General features: G+C 45.7%; 1 protein-coding gene and 1 pseudogene across 1 annotated transcript in view; one reads left to right on the forward strand and one right to left on the reverse strand.

Annotated features, from left to right (window-relative positions):
• Positions 1 to 4,888: 4,888 nt before the first annotated feature.
• The window catches only part of Ppm1l (protein phosphatase 1 (formerly 2C)-like), a 243,881-nt gene continuing 236,176 nt past the window's right edge, over positions 4,889 to 12,593 (forward strand). Inside the window, exon 1 of the mRNA NM_178726.3 lies at positions 4,889 to 5,936. Within this exon, the coding sequence (NP_848841.2) occupies positions 5,538 to 5,936 (399 nt within the window). The 5' untranslated portion in view covers positions 4,889 to 5,537. The remainder of the gene's footprint in view (positions 5,937 to 12,593) is intronic.
• Gm17214 (predicted gene 17214) lies at positions 7,983 to 8,591 on the reverse strand (annotated as a pseudogene).

Below are 12,593 nucleotides of genomic sequence, written 5' to 3' on the forward strand. Positions count from 1 at the left end.
TTCATCAAAATAAAACAACAACAACAACAACAACAACAACACACACACACACACAAACAAATGAAACCACAAAACTTAGCAACTAGATACTTCTGTGTGGAGGATGAGTATACTAGTTGTACTGAAGTAAAATGATCGATTTGTAGCTATATAGCAACATGTGAGGCTGTGGAAATACAACTGTAGGTAAACAGGCAAGTGTTAGAGGACTGTGTACAGCCAGTCAATACTCACAAAGGCCATGAAAGGGGATAAATGCTAGTTCTATTTCTTTCCACTCTTCCTTCCTTCCTTTCTTTTTGTGGTGGATACTATATAAAAATAGGATTGACAGTGAAAGTGTGTAAGCCTCTAAGTGAACCTCCACGGCTTCAGAATGGCCTAACTCTACAGAAGTTCATGGAGAGAAACAGAGCTCGGGACTGGGCAAGCATGTGTTCGCGTGACTACATAAATCTAGCTGTGTGATGGTTTTATTTGTAAGTTCATTGTAATACAGTTATTTTAAGAAAAAGAAAGCAAACCAAAATAACAAAAACAAACCCAGGCAAAAATTTGAGCATAAATAATTCAGGGATGTAGACATATTGCTTGGTACAATAGCAAGGGAGGATGGGTAGACAAGGCAGACAGGAGAAAACCTCATGGCTGGTACAGTCTGCTTTTCAACCAGATCGTTGGCTTATGCTCATAGTATTTATGCAGGTTGTACTTCATAATAATGCTTTAAGGTACCTTCATATGTATAGTTGAAAACTTATACATAGAAAGGTATATATATATATACTCTAGAATGTCAGAGAAACATCCTAATCAACACAAATCACATACGTGCACAGAAATGACAGAAAAAAATAAGAGCATGATTCAAAATGATAATTGACAAGTTTAAAATCTGCAGAGAAATTTCTGAGTGATTTGAGATTTCCTTCAGAGGTTTTCTTTTCTTCTTTCTCTCTCTCTCTCTCTCTCTCTCTCTCTCTCTCTCTCTCTCTCTCTCTCTCTTTCTTTCTTTCTTTCTTTTTTCCGAGACAGGGTTTCTCTGTGTAGCCCTGGCTGTCCTGGAACTCACTCTGTAGACCAGGCTGGTCTCAAACTCAGAAATCTGGCCGCCTCTGCCTCCCAAGTGCTGGGATTAAAGGGATGGGTTGCCACTGCCTGGCATAGGTTTTCCTTTAAAAGCTTGTTTTTAGATGTATTTACTTTTATGTGTGTGAGTGTTTTGGCTGCATGCATATATGTGCACCATGTGTATTGCCTGGTGCCCTTGGAGGACAGAAGTGGGTATCAAATTTCCTGGAAGTGGAGTTATGGATGGGTGTGAGTTACTATGTGGGTGCTGGGAGGTGAACCTGGGTCCTCTGTAAGAGCAACAAGTGTTCTTAACCACTGGTCCATCTCTCAGCTTCTACTTCAAAGGTTTTATCACAGTCAGTCAGCCAAAGGCTTAGAAGATAAACCACGTTAGATGTTTATAACTTCTTACAAGGTAGTAAACCCCAAAATAGATGAGGACATAATGAAACATTATACTAGAGATTATGTTTGCTTCACGGTTATTTTTTGAGACAAGGTCTCACACTAAATTTGGAACTAACCATTTGGCTGGTTTGCAAGTCCCAGGGCTCACCCTGTCTCCAGTGCTCCGATAATGGGATCATAGGTGCATGCCCAGCTTTTGACACTGGTGATTGTGCTGTGGTGATTTGAATGAAAATGGCTCCCATGAACTCACAGAGAGTAGCATCTTGGGTGTGTGGCCCTGTTGGAGTCGGTGTGACCTTGTTGGAGGAACTGTGTCACTGAGGGTAGGCTTTGAGGTTTCAGAAGCCCAAGCCAGGCCCAGTCTCTCTCTCTCTCTCTCTCTCTCTCTCTCTCTCTCTCTCTCTCTCTCTCTCTCTCTCTCTCCTGCCTGTGGTTACTGATGCAGAACTCTCAGCTACCTCTCCAGCACTTTGTCTGCCACCATGCCTTTATGCTCTCTGCCATTTTGACAATGGCCTAAACCTCTGAACTCTAAGCAAGCAAGCCCTGTTAAATTATTTTCTTTCTAAGAGTTGCCATGGTCATGGCGTCTCTTCACAGCAAACACGACGACAGGATCAAAACTCATGTTCTCATGCTTGAGTGGGCTTGAGCAGCAGGTACGTCACCAATAGAGCCATCTTTCCGGTCCTTGCCAAGTAATTGTCACTTTTCTCCTATCTGATAAAAACTTAGGACTGCCATTAGCTTAGTGTTATTACTGAGTTATTTGTACTGTACAGACGAAGTAGTTATACAATATGCATTTTACACCACTTCTTTGTTTCTTGTGAAATTTAGAAAAAAAAATTCACTTAAGCAACAGGGTTTTTAGGTGGAGAACAATTTATTTGTATTTGTGTCAGGTACTGATAGCAGTTTGTCCCAAATCTGTGTCATAAGAATCCATGTGATTTTTGTGGCTGTTGATATTACTGTTAAAAAATGACTAAATGTCATTAGAAAAATATAAAACTATACCAACCATCTCCATGTCACTGGGAGTCAGTAGATGTTAGAGTACTGCGTGATCAGAATTGGGTTCAATTTCTTCTTGGCTATATTGTGATATTCATTGTTTTTGGGCTTTAGCCTTCTCCTATCATAAACACAGATAATAAACATGGCTCTGTCTTCATTAGAAGATTGTTGTATGGGTGGAAACAAATACAGATATCTGTAAACAACTGTGCAGCCAGGTGTGGTAGAACACATCTGCAAAGGCAGAAGATTCTATGGGTTCAGAGAGAGCCCAGTCTACATGTTGAGTTCTAAGACAACTAAGGTTACACAGGAAGATCTTGTCTCCCAAAACCAACAAGACAAAGCAGTTGTAAATCAGAATAAGCAAAAGTGAATTTGGCATTAGCAGAAAGGGCTTTATTATTTTTCCAGCACATTAAACTTACAGTCAATTATAACGAAATGCTTACTTAGGCATTACACATTGTAAGTTACATGGAATTTCTCAACAGAAATAGGGAAATGCCTAGAGGGTCTTCAAAAAATATTTTTGATTTTTACACAGATGAATCACTTGGATGTAAATGTCACAGCATAACATCACAGAATTGAAAGATGTCTAAGTTTACTTCTTAATTCATTGAATCAAGCCATTATAGTAATCATGCTTGCTTAGTTTTGGGGAAACGAATCGCATACCTAGGTGTAGCTTCACTAATCCTAGCATTTGGAGTCCAGGCAGAGGACCTTTGGGCTGGGACTTTTACTACTAGTGACTTCAAGAGAGGTCAGACTTCTGGAATCCTTATCAGTTTATCTACAAACTGTTTGTTGGAGGAGACAAAATTGTATGGACAAAAGTACTAATATACCTCAAATCTGCTAAGTTATTACAGTAAGAAATAATTACAATTGTCCTAACAATACCTAGACATTCTCTCTAGCTACAGTTCTTAGAGGAGTTTTCTTTTATTATCTGATTTTGGAACCTCTTGAATGTTGAATGAAATGACCCATTTTCATATTTTCTCGATCAGGTGGACAATATCGAAAACTATGGCCATAATCATAATTAAAGACATATCCTAGTTTTCAAAAATATACTCTTAACAGTTGCTTATATTCCTTTCCCATCATTCCTACTTATGTTTATATTGTTGGGGTCATATTATTTAAATACTTAAGCATGTTTCTTCTGTTGTTGTTGTTAGGGAAGTCCAGGTTTTTGTAGAAACTTTAGCAGTTACGGAGAATAGACAAAAATCTGGACAAAATGTAAATTGTTTAAAGTTACTTTAGTTGCCAACTGTGAACATTTTGTTATATTTTATTGCAGTAATTATATTTTATATCTTAAGACGGAACTGGGATCAAAAGAAGGCAGAAGTGTTTGGGGGAACACTGGCTGGGAGACTATCAGGATGCCTGACCGTCAGTCCGGTGGGTCAGCACCGTCCTTCGTGGACAGAGGTAGAGAGAAAGAGAAGTTCCTTTTAAAGATTACTTGCTTCATATTCTAGGCGACCAGTCCTTGCCCCAACTTCAAGTTATCCTGCTGAGGTCCACCTTTGCCTACTCAAACTCCTGCCCTCATCTTCGGCAAGGACTGAAGGTGGTTGTCACTTTCAAGGCTCCAGAGGATTTCTAACTTGAACCATAGGCAGAGTAGCTCGCTGAGGGACACTCCAAGCATGTTCCTTATGGATGAGTGGCCACCAGCACAGTCCCAGTCTTCAGAGGCCGGCCCTTCCTGGTCCTCCGGCGTTTGCCATTACACGTCAAGCCTCCGGTTCTGAGATCCCCGGTTCTGCCTTCAGAGAGACATAGCTCTTGCGGTCCGAGTCCAAGTCCTGCCTCTTGGGAGATCCCGGCGGGTCTCTGTGGCAGCTGCCTCGGGTGGCCAAAGTAATCACTCACTTTCGATTTTTGAGACAGGAGAAATGTGTCCCATCTCGCTAGCCCTACGAAAAGTCTGGCGTGGACCGTACCATTGTGTAGCGTGCCGGAGGGGGGGAGGGCTCAGGTACAGCTCCCGGCTCCCCAGCGAGCAGCCGTGCCGCCCAAGAAACCGACGTTCAGTGACCTCACGTCACTATCACATTGTCCCTGGGAGCCGGCCTCCAAGGCAGAATCGACAATCGGCTAGAGCTGGGCGGCTGGATTTGCCGCTCACCCCCCGCGGCTCTCCCCCGACCCGCCTGCTGCCCACGTGCGTCCGCCCCGGCGAGCTCCTTCGGGCCCCCAGCCGGGTGACAGTGTTACGCATCTGGAAGCGCCACTCCCGGGGCGGGGCGGGGCGGGGCGAGCGTGTGCGGGGAGGGGAGGGGCGAGCGCGAGCGGAGCCGGGAGCAGCCGAGCGGAGTCGAGCCGAGCCGAGCCGAGCCGAGCTGAGAGGTGCTGGGGAGAGGCAGGCAGAGCCTGCCGGCGGCTCCGCACCCATCGTGCTGCGTTTCCCAGCTCGGTGTCCCCCTGCCTTTGCCCAGGCACCGGCAAAACTTTTATTGTTTCGGGGACCCCCCCTGGATGTGTGACGAAATCGCAACGCTCCGCTGTCTCGTCCCCCAAGCTCGCCTGCAGCGGCGATCGAGGGAACGTGCAACCCTCGCCGCCGGGCTCTTGCGCCCTGCGCTTCCTCACCTGCCGATCGCTCCCGGGAACCGCGAGGGGGGACCCCTAAAGGGACCGCGCGGGCATCGGCACCCCGAAATCCTCTTCACCGTTGCGGACCGGCTCGGCGCAACTTTAACTTGATTCCTGTCGCCCACCCGGGGCACCCGCGGCGGCCGCCGCCGCCGCCGTCGCTGCGGTCTCACAAAGAGCGCGGGGAGGGAAGGCGGCGCAGGCGGCAGGCACGGGCCTTCGGGCTGCCCAGACAAAAGGGAAACTGCCATCGTTCTGGACGACTGTTCCGAGCGGCCGTGGGTTCGTTCACCCTGTCGGCCCGGGCTGCCTCTCCGCCTTGGTCCCCGCGGGCAGTGCCCGCAGTACTCGGACCCCGCGAGTTGCGGGGCACGCGTCGCTGCTGCTGGTCCGGGCTCTAGGGATAATAAATGATAGAGGATACAATGACTTTGCTGTCTCTGCTGGGTCGCATCATGCGCTACTTCTTACTGAGACCCGAGACGCTTTTCCTGCTGTGCATCAGCTTGGCTCTCTGGAGTTACTTCTTCCACACGGACGAAGTGAAGACCATCGTTAAGTCTAGCCGGGACGCGGTGAAGATGGTGAAGGGCAAGGTGGCCGAGATTATGCAGAACGATCGTCTTGGAGGACTTGATGTGCTGGAGGCCGAGTTTTCCAAGACCTGGGAATTCAAGAGCCATAATGTGGCGGTGTACTCCATCCAGGGCCGGAGAGACCACATGGAAGATCGCTTCGAAGTTCTCACCGATCTAGCCAACAAGACGCACCCGTCCATCTTCGGAATCTTTGATGGGCACGGCGGCGAGGTAGGAGTTCTCTGGGTCTATGTGTGTGTAAATAACCGGGCGTCTCGTGCTTGGCGGGGTCGGATCGGGGTGAGAGGGGCGTGGTAATGACCTGGTGATGACAAGGTGAGTCAAGTTCCCAAGACCCTGCCAAGGAGATCTTGGGTATGAGAGCGTTCACTTTAGCTGAGAGACACGAGAGACACTGGATATTCCGTGCCATTTTAATATAAAGTTCCCAAGGTCAGAAGCCAGTTAATAACTGCTAGTTTTCTGGGAAGAATGAATAGTATATGCAGTGAACTTTGTCACCAGGCCTCAGTGTCCCGGTTCTAGAGTTTGAGGCAGTTAAGGAACGTCGTGTCTTTCGTGTACCCCTAAAAGAAGAAGCCTGCACCAGTTGGATAGACTGGGTGAAGGTGAAGGAAGCTCCGACTTCTATTCGCTTCGCGCTAGGGAAGGACTCCCAGCTGCAACGCTTCGCTTCTTCCCAACTCTGCCAACTTTGCTAGAGCCATAGGACGTGGGACAGGGTGCCTCGCTGGTGGTGGGTTTTGGCTGCCTGGCCTTTGCAGAGGTGGCAGTGCGCTCAGAGCCGGCGTTAGGCACACCTGACCTCTATGCAGTGGCCAGCTTGGGGATGCTGATGTCCTCTTCTTTCTATAAGCCTTTGCTTGGGGTTGATCTGGGAGCAGGAAATAGACTAAAGCCTGCTATAGGTCTTTCTGGCATATTTCTGTGACATTGGACACTCTGGGCGTGTGGAGTCTCAGGTTTCCTGGAGGTCCTGCCCTTGGCCCTGTGCCCAGACGTAGGGCGTGTTAAAATGTGGCTCCGTAGCAAGTTCTGACATCTGCCTCAGCTGGACACTTGTAACTTACATTGCTTCAGGCTTCCCCACCTCTTTCTTGGCGGCATTCCTTTCCCGGGTTGGTTGTCCTGTCTTCCTCTTCCCCTTTCCTTGCATTCTTATCCGTCTTCCTCCTCCCGGTGGGCCCCAGGGCACCGTTGCTTGTTTTTGGTCTGAGGAAGCTTTCAGTTGGTTATCTTATAGGCGCTCTCCACTCTCCACTCACCGTTTGCAAATGTTGCCCAGGTTACAGTGCCTCCCTGTTAACTTTGTAGAGAACACCAAACATTTGGAGCATTTAGGTGATAAGACTGGAATTAGTATTTAAACAAACATTTTTTCCCACCCCCTTTGCCTGTTTATAGTATGACCTTCAGAATGAAAGTTTCTCATTCATCATACTTTTGTAGTTTTGGGGCAGTTCGGAGTTCTCCTCCCATTGGCCACAGGGTAGCTGAAAGACAGGAGGTTAGTTGAGATAGGAGACACAGCCTAGTGAGCAAAAAGATACCAACAACCAAGGGTAGCTGTTTAGTGATGGAGTCATAATGTTGTTTTATGTGCCTGGACTGACTCAGTGGGGGTGAAGCAAGCTTCGAGTCTCTCCCCTGTAAATAATTTAAGAAACTTATATTTATTATAAGTCTGCAGTAGAACAGTTGCTGATAATCTGATTCTGGGGTTTGAAAGCACTTTAGAAGTTTTGATGACTTATCAGTGTGGTAGAAAGAACACCTGGCGGTGGTGTCTAATGTGACATATTGTACTTGTGATTGGATGATTAAATTTGTCTTCAGAGACAGAAGTTTCAGTTGAAAGGTTTCTAGCAGTGTCTGAGCAAATACGCCACCCAGGAAAGGATGCGATGGATGCTTTATTTAGTTCAAAGTATTTTAGGTGCACCCCACTTTCACGATGCACATCTAAACAAGTACTAAAGGAAAAGGTGACCACTGGTAGACAAACCGTGAAATGCCTTTTACTGCGCCTAGTGTTTAAATACTTGCTGTTTGCAAAGTAGTTAACATTATCAGTTCTCACAAAAATGGAGTGACTGGCTTCACCTCTGACCAGGTGCGGTCAGGTTAGTCTCCTTGCCTTTGTTTTACCTTAGGAAAGAAAACCCAGGAGTGTTATAAATGAGCTATCGGGGTGGTGATTGTAACAGATACTGCTGGTGACTTCTCTCTTGCTTTTATTATTGTTATTATTTAAAAAACTTTATCTGCATTTATTTTATGCTGAATTTATTCCCAGGCCATGAGTTTTTGTTTCTTCAGTTTCTTCTGGGATATCTTTTTCTCCTCCTCTTCTGGCTTTGGAAGGATCTGTTCCCTCTCAGTGAGGATCATCACTGTGGCAGGGGGAGCTCATGTATGGGTTAATCCGGCCATGAGCTCTGTAGGTTTGTCAGTGCATCTTAGGTGCCTTGTTCACCTGGATGTGTTCAGTGACTAGAGAATCTACATCTAAACCCTTAAGTTCAGCATTCCTCTCTGCATTTTTAAGCATGTGCAGCAAAAATTCAGCACTCTTTTTTGGCCACCGACCCTGTGTCCAGCCCCACTGTTTGGCCTGGGCGCACCTACCGACTCCACCATTATACCTCTGGAATGGCACACATTGCTTCTTTAAAGTGTCGTCCTTCAGACACTTCGTGGCTTTGCGGATATGCATACACTTGATGGCCGGGGCAGTTTCCCAGGTGTTCTTAAAGTGAACACGAAGGTTTGGACCTCTTGATTTGCATGATTTTGTGGGGTTTTCTGGGTCAAGAGAGTATTGAACCATATTCGCAGGTCACCTCTGGCCGATTACAGGAAGAGCTTATTATTATTATGATTTTTTAATATCTTGTTATATCATTTTAAGACAATCCCAGCATCTAGTTCCTGTCCTGTGTGTTCTTGGCTTCCCACCAGAGGAGGGTGCCAGTGTGGTTTTTTTTTTTTTTTGGTTGATGGTTACAACCTCTCAGAAAAGGTGCCTTTTCTGAATATAGGTGCACACACTTGGCCATACACAACAGAGAGGTTAAATGAGTTCAATGTTATTTGTGATAATTCATACTGATAAAATAAGCCACCCAGATTTAGATTCAAAAGGAAACTTTACTTGCACTTGTATAGTTCGTCCTTACTTATTGATTTCATCCGGCTTTTTAGACGAGGTGCAGTTAGAGAAATTGTGCTCTTCCTAAGCTATCTAAGGTAGTCGGAGACTTTGGGTTTGTTGGTCTCTTCACCAGATAATAGGCTTGCATATTTACCTAATACGTAGCACTCTAGGGATACAAGGGTGACTGAACGTGACTTCTGCCCGCCAGAGAAGCTTCAGTCTAATAAAGAGCAACTGTTAGACCCAAAGCGATGGCACCGGGTGCTTGTGGTGATCTAGGAACTGAAGAACAATCATTTCAAGCAGACTGAGAGGTCGGTGAGGTGAAATGCCAAGAAGGCACCATTGACTGTAAGATGAAGAGGGAGGCTTTGCTTGCCTATTTGTGGTTAAAACTAGGGTCTGGCTGTGGAGCGAAGGCGGTCAGGAGCTCACAATCCTCCTGCTTTAATCTGCCCAGTGCTGTGCCCATGCCTCTAGGCATGTTCCACACGGTGCCCCAAAGAGTGTGTGCTTTGACTTAGGTTCTGGCTTTGAACCTCTGTGACTTCATATCTGCTGTGACCTTAGGCCATTTGCTTAAGCAGCTTTATCTGGGAGACGTTTATCTAAAAAAAGGTGGGGGTGGGGTGGGGATAATGATGAATGTGAGGTGAATGCTCTTCAGTCATACCTTGTTGGAAGGAATCAATGGAGTGAAAGCTACCGAAGACCGCTCGAGCAGCTGGAAGTCTGCCATGTTGTGGCGATGATAACCCAGGGAGGGATGGTTTACCTGTGGGAGTTTCAACTTGCGTCACTAGAAAGATGTTTATGGGGCCCCCGTAACTAACTTATTTCCCAAATTCTCTGCGCCTTCTTTCTAACATCTGGTAAACGAATGTTTATTAGCTAAGGGTTCGATGGACATTGAGAAAGTGGCACTCTGGTCTCAGGCTCGTGGTTTCTGATTACTGAGAAGGACTATTCTCTGTAGCTAATTTATACATTGGTAGGAATTCTGACTTTTACTTCAGCCTCCTATGAATTGAGTTAGCATATTCAGCAAGTGTCCCCACCCCGACCCCCAACATATCTCAGGACTTGTGTTGAACACTAGACTGGATGGCCATGACTTTATTTAGATGTATAAAGTGTAAAATCCAGTAGAGCTGGTCCTTTCCTTGATTCTCTTGGACCCTTTAAACATCCTCTCCACCACATTATGGGCAGATGCTTGGCTGCTTGTGTATGTATCTGAAGCTACGACAGTGAATTTCTTACGTAGCCTAAGATCAAGACAATCAAAGGTTATAAACGAAGCTCAGGTTGTTGCAATAGAGAGAGAAAGGTTGCTCTTTTTAAACTTCAGTCAGCTAAGGGGCTGGGCTTAGTGGCCCAAGTCTTGTTTCAAGCCCATAGGAGGCAAAGGCGGGCGGATCTCTGTGAGTTCAAAACCAATCTGGTCTACATAGTGAGTTTCAGAACAGCTAGAACTATGTAGTGAGACCCTGTCTCGAAAAAACAACAAGCTAAACCAAACAAATAAACAACCCCCTACCCACTATGTCATCTAGGAAAATGATTGGCACCTATAATTTACCCACAGGCAAAAGGCATTTTGTCATTTGTTTGTTTGTGTGTTTGTTTGTTTATTTATTTAGTTTTTTTGAGATAGGGTTTCTCTGTGTAGCCCTGGCTGTCCTGGAACTCACTCTGTAGACCAGGGTGGCCTCTAACTCAGAAATTCGCCTGCCTCTGCCTCCCAAGTGCTGGGATTAAAGGCGTGCGCCACCACGCCCAGCTGTTTGTTTGTTTGTTTATTTATTTATTTAAAGTACTGTACAGAAGAAAAATCCAATCCTTTGCAGGTTTGGCTGACATCTATCCAGGTGACTGGATTTTTTTTTTTTAATGCTCACATGCTAATAGGCATTCCTATATATTATAACATACATTTTTGAAAGTTCGTATTCCATATCAGAGAAGAACATACGTCAGGTGCTTGTTGGGGATTTCAGTCTTGAAGCCCAGATGCGAAACTGTGTGGAGGCTTGCCTGCAGGATCCAGGCACACAGGTTCCTGACCTGAGCGGTGGTACTTGTTCTGAGGCAGGCTTTCCTCTGAGAATGTTACAAAAGCCCAGACATATATATATACTCCAGAGCAAACAGGATCATGAGATTTGGCTTGTTGTCAAAAGTAAGTGGTGTATGAAGCCTCTGTTTTAGGCTAGTTTAAACAGAAGGAAATTTAGAGCCAAAGGAGCGCCATCCCCGGGTCCCTGCCGGGACCGCCCGCCTTCTCCAGCCTGTGTGCCTGTCTCTGTGCGATGTTGTCTTGCCGGTGAGGGTTGTTCTGAGGCATGGTCTTCCGAAGCCCCGACAAACGGACTGCAAAGACATTATTGAGGGTTCTCGTGCATATATAGCGTACATAGCATATATAGTGTGCATAGCATATATAGCGTGCATAGCATATATAGCGTACATAGCATATATAGTGTGCATAGCATATATAGCGTACATAGCATATATAGCGTGCATAGCATATATAGTGTGCATAGCATATATAGTGTACATAGCATATATAGTGTGCATAGCAACATAGAATGCTTTTCATGAAGACCAAGGGAGAGGTAGTTCCCTAATGCGTTTCCGTTTTCATCTTAAGTCTGTCGGATCATACAACTGAGTCATCCGGTGGGTTTTTGTTTGTTTGTTTTGCTGCTATAAAGTGTTGTGTAAATGTGTAGAATGTCACAGGATACATTCATTTGGCCTGTTAACCCCACTCCCAGGATAGCTCATCTTTTCTACATTCAGTTTCCCTTTGTCCCACTTCCCTCTCCCTTTGTATGCATCATTTACCTTGTGGTATAAATATGTATTTATGGACATTTCATTGGGTCTCTCTGAAATAAGGTCCAGTTCTAACTAGATAAACTACAAGTACAGTCAATGGTCTGCTTTTCAGGCATTACAACTGAGTAAATGATTAACTCTCACATCATGGTGTACAAGAGACCTAGAGGTTTACTGAGGAGAAATGCTTTATGGCTTTAGAGAAAATATTATTCTTATTTTGTTTAAAATGGTACATTAATACTTTCCCAAAAAGAAAGGTCTTTTTTTCCCCCCTTTCTCCCTTCTTCGAAGTCTTTCTTGTTTTTCCTTTCTCTTGTTCTTGGCAACCTCTTGGCAAGTGAGTGTAGGAGGCTGGCTGTGACCTTGTGCATCTTTTAACAAACTGGTAAGAGGGCCAGGAGATGGTGCCAACTGCGCTTATCTGTGTGGTGTGCCTCCTGTGGAAACAGGGTTAAGCTGTGTGCTGTCCAAAGATGAGTCAGTGCATTCTTTGCCCCAGGAAGCGTGTGTGTGTGTGTGTGTGTGTGTGTGTGTGTGTGTGTGTGTGTGTGATGTGCATGTATACTTTCAAGTGTGTGTATGTACTTGCATATGTGTGTATGCATCTGAAGGCTAGAAATTGGTACCGCGTGGACTATTCTCCACTGAATTACTGAGGTAGGGTCTCTCACTGACCCTGGTCCTTGCCACTTTGGCCAATATAGCTAGCCATCTTGCCCGTAGGGCTGCCTGTCCTTGCTTCCAAGGTACTCAGATTACAGATGGGACACCACACCTCCTAGGTGGTGGGGATCCATATTCCGGTCGCCAGGCCTATGTGGCAAGCACTTCTTCATCCAGTGAGCTATAGCCCTAGCTCTTCA

Source organism: Mus musculus, chromosome 3 (genome assembly GCF_000001635.26).
Source record: "Mus musculus strain C57BL/6J chromosome 3, GRCm38.p6 C57BL/6J".
In the NCBI taxonomy this organism is placed as follows: Eukaryota; Metazoa; Chordata; class Mammalia; order Rodentia; family Muridae; genus Mus; species Mus musculus.